This window comes from Nylanderia fulva, unplaced genomic scaffold (genome assembly GCF_048542155.1).
Source record: "Nylanderia fulva isolate GAGA-0341 unplaced genomic scaffold, ASM4854215v1 Scaffold15, whole genome shotgun sequence".
Classification (NCBI taxonomy): domain Eukaryota; kingdom Metazoa; phylum Arthropoda; class Insecta; order Hymenoptera; family Formicidae; genus Nylanderia; species Nylanderia fulva.
This window is the reverse complement of record NW_028189730.1, coordinates 3,103,258-3,109,590: the sequence shown is the minus strand read 5'-3', so window position 1 is coordinate 3,109,590 and position 6,333 is coordinate 3,103,258. Positions and strand designations below refer to the sequence as shown.

Below are 6,333 nucleotides of genomic sequence, written 5' to 3'. Positions count from 1 at the left end.
ACATCTTTAATTTAATAGTACATTAAAATTAATGATAGATTTTTAAAGATATTTCTTCAGAAAATATATATTCACTTTAGTTTTACGTGATTATTATTGTAATGAAATATCTTTGATGGATCCTCGAAATATCCTTTATTTATTCCGTGTTATTTTTAAAAATGTATCTTTAGCTATGCAAATCGCTCGAAATTAAAATACAAGGTGTAAAATGTATATTATATTGACCAGGTAGCAAGCTGACATCATTCGACGTCAAAATGACGTCATTTAATGACGTTTAATGACGTCAACTTGTAAAGTAAAATAGGTGGCAAGTAAAATAGGTAATCTTACACTTCGAAATTGTTATTTCGAACGAATGCTTCCAATTTGAAAAACAATATGACAGTTCGATGGATATATTTTGTATACACACACGTGTTGCACTTCGTTCGATGCAGTTATGTAACGATAGAAGTAGCTTCTCAGCATCGAAATCCTTATATAAATGCAGATGTTCCCTCGTGCAGATATATTCTCTTCTTGTGGAGAAATGGCTTTTCTTTCTAACTTTCAACACATCTCTATATTTCTATTCGTTTCGATAACGTAATGACGCGAAGAAAACTGTCAGATAAGAAATATAAATAAGAAATGTCACTTGATGCTCACATTCATGCACGTTTTTAGAACACAATTATATGTATAATTAAAATTATCAAAGATAATATATTAAAAAATTGATAAAATGCATTGTCTTTAATTTAATAGTATATTAAATTGATGATGAACTTTTTTAAGGAATGTTTCTTCAGAAAAATTTTTCTTATTTTTTAATATATTAACATATATATTAATATAATTTAATATATTTTAATATATTTATCTGAAAAAATGTAATCTTACGTTAGTAAATATTATCATATTATAAGATTCTGCAAAAAGTTTTAAGATTAGAAATGAAACATGGACGCAATACTTAAATTTAAATAAAAGAATTTTCTTCTTAAAAGAACTTAACAAGTAGAAATAAAAATATTAACTAAATCTAAAATGTCTCCTTAAAATTTACGCTAAAACAATATTGCTAAAGTTTGATACCAAACCTTAAGAAACACCGTGTATATACATACATTCATGACAATATCCTATTTTGTGCCTCTAATGTAATTACCTACTAATTAGTAATACATAAAGCACACATATACACACGCATGGCAATTTGCTAAGTATGTTATTTGATTCACTTTCATATCTCTATGCATCATAAATATCAAATATGACTATATTTGAAAAAAGTCTTAATATTCAAAAACCAGTTTCATTCTTTTCAGCATATTTTTTAAATTATTTGTTAACGTGTAATTAAAAATAAACAAATCTTGAAGCAATATATACTTCTTTAGTATATCATTAATATAAAAGAATACTACATCTACAGACAGGAAATTCCATAAATATATATGATAAATAAAATATAAATATAATGAATATATGTATATAAATAAATAAATCATAATATATATTTTTTAATCGAGACTTTTCGTCGCGAATATTTAAAATTTAAATCCTTGTAATTGAATAATCATCGCCTGCGCGCGCGCATTTCTTTATACTCCCGCCCATCTGGTCCCTTCGTGTCACCCACCTGAGTGACTTTTCCATCATTGTATTCGAATCGTTCGATCAGTAGCATACTTTCATCGCGTCGAGGAAAGTGAGCGAGAAATCCGGCCGGGCGAGAGAAGAAGATTAAAAAAAAAAGAGGAAAGAGAAAGAAAATAGCGGCGCCTGGAAAGATGGCGCCATTTAGAGCTGAAGGCTTTCATGATACGCGATTCTCTGATTCTTTTCGCTGAAACCGCGAAATTCCGAAGTGGAGAGTCTCGCGTGCTATCGATGTCAAATACCGTGAACAGGCAAAAGTATTAATACCTTTTTAATTCTATTTTTATACGAAGAGAGAAAAAGATAGAATTTTTTTTTAGAAATTATGTATTTATTGTTAATGATAAATTATTTAGTTAGTTATTTATTTTATTTATATAAGGATATAAATTGATTATTTTATTTAAATTTAAATATTGGTGGCAGTCGGTGTTTTCTTTTCAATCTGTTTTTCATAATAAAAAACTTTTTGCAAATAATAATATGATAGTTTTTAATATGTTAACATTTATTTAAATTAAATTTTTGCAGATAAAAATATAACAGAAAATAAATAGGAGAAATTTTCATCTTTAAAAAAATCTATTAATTTTTCAATTTTCGAACATTTTTCTTCATAAAAGGATATTTGTATTTTTATTTACGCGAAAATTTTAATTAATTTGTAAACTTTTCCTTTTAATTATATTCTTGCATATTTTTCTCATTTATATATATATATATATTATGAATGAATAAATATTGAGAGAGAAATTATTGAATTATCGAATTGTCATCTAAACTTTAACATGACAGAGATTCCTCAATCTATAGAATCGATGTTTCCTCAGCAAAAATGTATTTTTCCAATAAAATTCTTCGCACCTTTTTATATCTATATAAATAAAAACCTCAAATATAAGAATTCTATTAAAGCAAACTTTACATGAAAAATTCACAAAAGAATTAAATAATAAAATATACTGTCGATTACCAGGTTCCTCTTAATTTCCAATTATTTATACTTAAAAAACGAACCAGTTTCGCCAAGGAAAGATCGACTGATTGAAAGACCTCGTCATCGAGAAGCCTCGTCGCGGAAAGAGAGGGGAGAAAGAATTCGAGGAGAGAAAAAATCTACTTAGCAGCGAAAAAAAAACAGAAAAAGAGAACAGCTGATCCGCTGTCAGAGGATGATCATTTTTCAAACGAGGCACTCGTGACATGCGCACGAGCGTTTCCAGGCTTGAGGCGCATCGCCAGGGTGGGGAAGAGGAAACGAGAGGCTCGCTTTAAGATGGCCGCACCCCACACCTGGTGTCGCGCGTGCACCCCGTAGAAGCGTCGCGTCGTCGCGCGAAGCGCTCCGATCTCGCGAGAGCGAGCTGTCACGCGAGTGAGGTCCCGGTGAAGGTGTGAGGTACCCTCGTGAAGCATCTCCGAGGAGAAAGGACGTTCAAGAGTATCCTCGGCGTCGGTGACGCTTCGCTGAGCTCCGAAATATCCCTGAATGTAGGATCCTCCCTCTCGATATCTATCGCTCCCTCTGTCTCTCCCTATCTAGATCTTGTAAACGCGCTTCTTTCTTAGAGTTGTGATCCGTAGAAGGGAAGCTTCGATTCACGACGTTCAATGTCACCTTAATACCTCGGTGCGTCCGCTACGTCGTCGGGTTGTGTCTCCCGGATGTGAAGATGAAGACAGCTCGGTGTTGATAAACTTATCGACGACTGTTTCTCTCTCTCTTTCCATCGTCTCTTCGCGATAACGTGCTGATAACGCCGTCTCCGTTAACAGATCCAAGTCTCTGAAAATACCAGCATCGGTGAGTTCAAAGTTCCCGATCAAGATAGACGCGTCTTAGGTCACTTTATTAGAGAATACATAAAATCCAGAGAAGATTTCCGCGAGTTTCTCCGGAATTTTATTGACTTGCAAGATTCTCGATTATTTTCCTCTTTTCGTTTTATTTCATTTCATTTTATTTTATTTTAATTTCTCGAAAGTGATGTGCATTGGTACGCGTGAATAGACGACCTTCCATCGATCGCGGTTTGCGTTAGCCCTTCCGAAAGTCGCGGAATATATAGGGTGTCTCGCAAACACACATCCATCAATTTTCGTGGAATCGTTACAAAATCACAATTATAATTCATTTATGTAATTAATGATTACTAATTAGTCTTAAGAGAATCTTGAAGTCATATATCCAAAAATTAAATGAGCTGTAAACTAATGTTATTATTCATACTTGTGTGTTCAAATTAATAATATATAAAATAATTCACAGTAATAAGTATTAAATAAAATAAAAAACTGTAATTATTAATATTAAAATAGAATAGCTTTCTATAATCAATAACAAGTAATAGATGTCATATTATCTCACAGGTTGTACGATAAGAAAATACTACCTAAGGAATCCCTGGCAAGATCAACATGAGCAGGAACAGCGAAAGTGGAATTTCCCTGGCGACGCCGCCAGCCATCCACGTCGGACCCATCGTCACTCCTGGGTCCAACGAGACCATCTCCATCGTGATACCGTTATCGACTCAACTCACCACAATGGCATGTCAGAAGGTCTACAAGGACTGCAAGGATTGCAGTAAGGATGCGAAACAGTCAACCGCTCCGCCTAATCCCACTCGAAGGTACCAGAAGAGCTGGAATGTCCTTAAATTCCTGAGACAATCATAGTTTCCTAAAATCTAATTGTACATATATATATAATTATTATTGGAATATAATATATTAAATTTATTATATATATATATATATATTAAATATAATAATATATTAAATATATATTATAGAACTTAAATATCCTAGTGGTTTTACAATTCTTTTTTTATTTTATTTAATTCTAATAATTTTTTCTTATAAGACTAATTATTAATTTTTACCTTCAATTCTAAATTAAAGTTACAAATCCTCTCTTTTTTCCTCCAGTCCGAGAAACGACAGGACAAAGGGCTGTCCCTTTCCCACGTGCTCGCGATACGGTCGAGCGTTCTCGAGGGCGCACGATCTGAAGCGACACATAGCTCGGCACGCAATGCGAAAGGAGAAGCTGCAGCTGACCGATCAACACAAAATCGTTGTGGAGAACGTAGGGAACGACGCGACTCTACGAAGCGTCGTGCTACGCTGCGCCGAGGACAAAGCCGGCTATCCCTGCCCGCGTTGCAAGAAGAGATTCAGCGACGGGGATAAGCTCAAGGTCCACCTGGCCTCGCACGACAAGGTACTGTCTCATCATTTTTATGTAGATTGATTGAAGTCTCCAGTTTATTAGTTACCTGTGAATATACAACAAATGTTTCTGTAAATCAGGCAGTCTTTTTCATTTCTTTTCCTGTATCTTGGCAGACTTATTTTTTTATATATATGTATATAAATTTATATACATATTTTAATATTTTTGTTTTTTATATTTTATATATTTTTAATATATATATTTTATGATATATATATATATCAAATATATATATACATATATTTTGTATAAAATAAAATAAAAAAAAAAAAATATATATATATATATATATATATACATATATGAAATATATATATTTATATTATATTATATTTTTTTTCAGACAACACCAAAGAACCATTCAAAGCCAGAGGAACATACCAAAAGCCTACTGCACGGTCAAGCAACAGTGAATAAGTCGTCGAAGGATGGGGAAGACGAGTTCTTCCTGGAGGAGATGTTACTGCTGAAGAAGGTCCCGCGAAGGGCGGACAAGGACTCGAAGATCCGCTGCGACTACTGCTCCAAGACGTTCAAGACCAAGTGGACCCTGAGCTCGCACGTGGCCGCTCACGAGGGCCGCTTCCAGTTCGATTGCGGCCAGTGCGGCAAGAAGTTCGTGCGGAAGAGCCACTACGAGGGTCACGTGCGCTCCCACGAGGCCGCCAGGCCCTACAGCTGCGAGCAGTGCGGCAAGACGTTCAAGGAGCTCAAGCATCGTCGCGAGCACACCAAGCGGAAACACCCGAGCAACCAGAGCGCGATACAGAGCTTGCTGGACAGCATCGGACCCTGCGCGAGCGAGGAGGCGAGCATCGACCAGGCCAAGTTCACCCTGCTGATGCCGGTGAACTTTGGCGGGTAAGAAGGAGATTCTCTCGCCACCTTTGAAAGCTTCCTGTGGATCCCTCGAGCTTGAATTAGAAATGAGGAGGCATCTTCGGATCCGCGAGACCTGAGATTTCTTGGAACACTGTTCCCTGGAACCATGGGGCCTTCGGTACTTTAACTTCTTGGAACTCTCTCCTGCTCGGAAGAATGAATTCTTGGATCTTCTAGCTACTCTTGGGGGATGAAAATCTTCCTACTTATTGCTTAGAGTACTGAATCCTCGCAGAAAGTTACATTTCTTGAAACTTCATTGTTTGAGCTTCGACCCTCAACTAGATCTTGTATACTTGAGAATTTTAACGATCTTCGAAATATACCTTTTTGAAAGCGCGGAACTCTGAAAAAATCATATATTTCAATGACAATTTTAAATACAGGGACATTTATTGATTGACAAATTAAAATCATGCGAACTCTTTACTGATTATATTCTATCTGTTATTGCATACTTCACGAGAAAAATAAATCTTGAACAAGTGAAGCCATTATCTTGTATTCTGTTATTCGCGCGTTTTCTTAGAATTCCTATATAAAAAAGCTATATGTTTATATAA

At 35.0% G+C, this 6,333-nt stretch overlaps 1 protein-coding gene across 1 annotated transcript; it reads left to right on the top strand.

The window, feature by feature from the left end:
- Positions 1-2,856: 2,856 nt before the first annotated feature.
- LOC146724090 (uncharacterized) lies at positions 2,857-6,265 on the top strand. The gene is made up of 4 exons (XM_085480531.1): positions 2,857-3,454; positions 4,021-4,283; positions 4,582-4,876; positions 5,232-6,265. The coding sequence occupies exons 2-4, from the start codon at positions 4,069-4,071 to the stop codon at positions 5,751-5,753; spliced, it is 1,032 nt and encodes a 343-aa protein (XP_085336657.1). The 5' UTR covers positions 2,857-3,454; positions 4,021-4,068; the 3' UTR covers positions 5,754-6,265.
- The last annotated feature ends 68 nt before the right edge of the window (positions 6,266-6,333 follow it).

Excerpts from the sequence above, each read along its gene's own strand:
- LOC146724090 (XM_085480531.1), top strand. The coding sequence starts at position 4,069 with ATGAGCAGGAACAGCGAAAGTGGAATTTCCCTGGCGACGCCGCCAGCC. Across the intron at positions 4,284-4,581 it reads CCGCCTAATCCCACTCGAAG|TCCGAGAAACGACAGGACAA; the intron begins GTACCAGAAGAG and ends TTTTTCCTCCAG. Across the intron at positions 4,877-5,231 it reads ACCTGGCCTCGCACGACAAG|ACAACACCAAAGAACCATTC; the intron begins GTACTGTCTCAT and ends ATTTTTTTTCAG.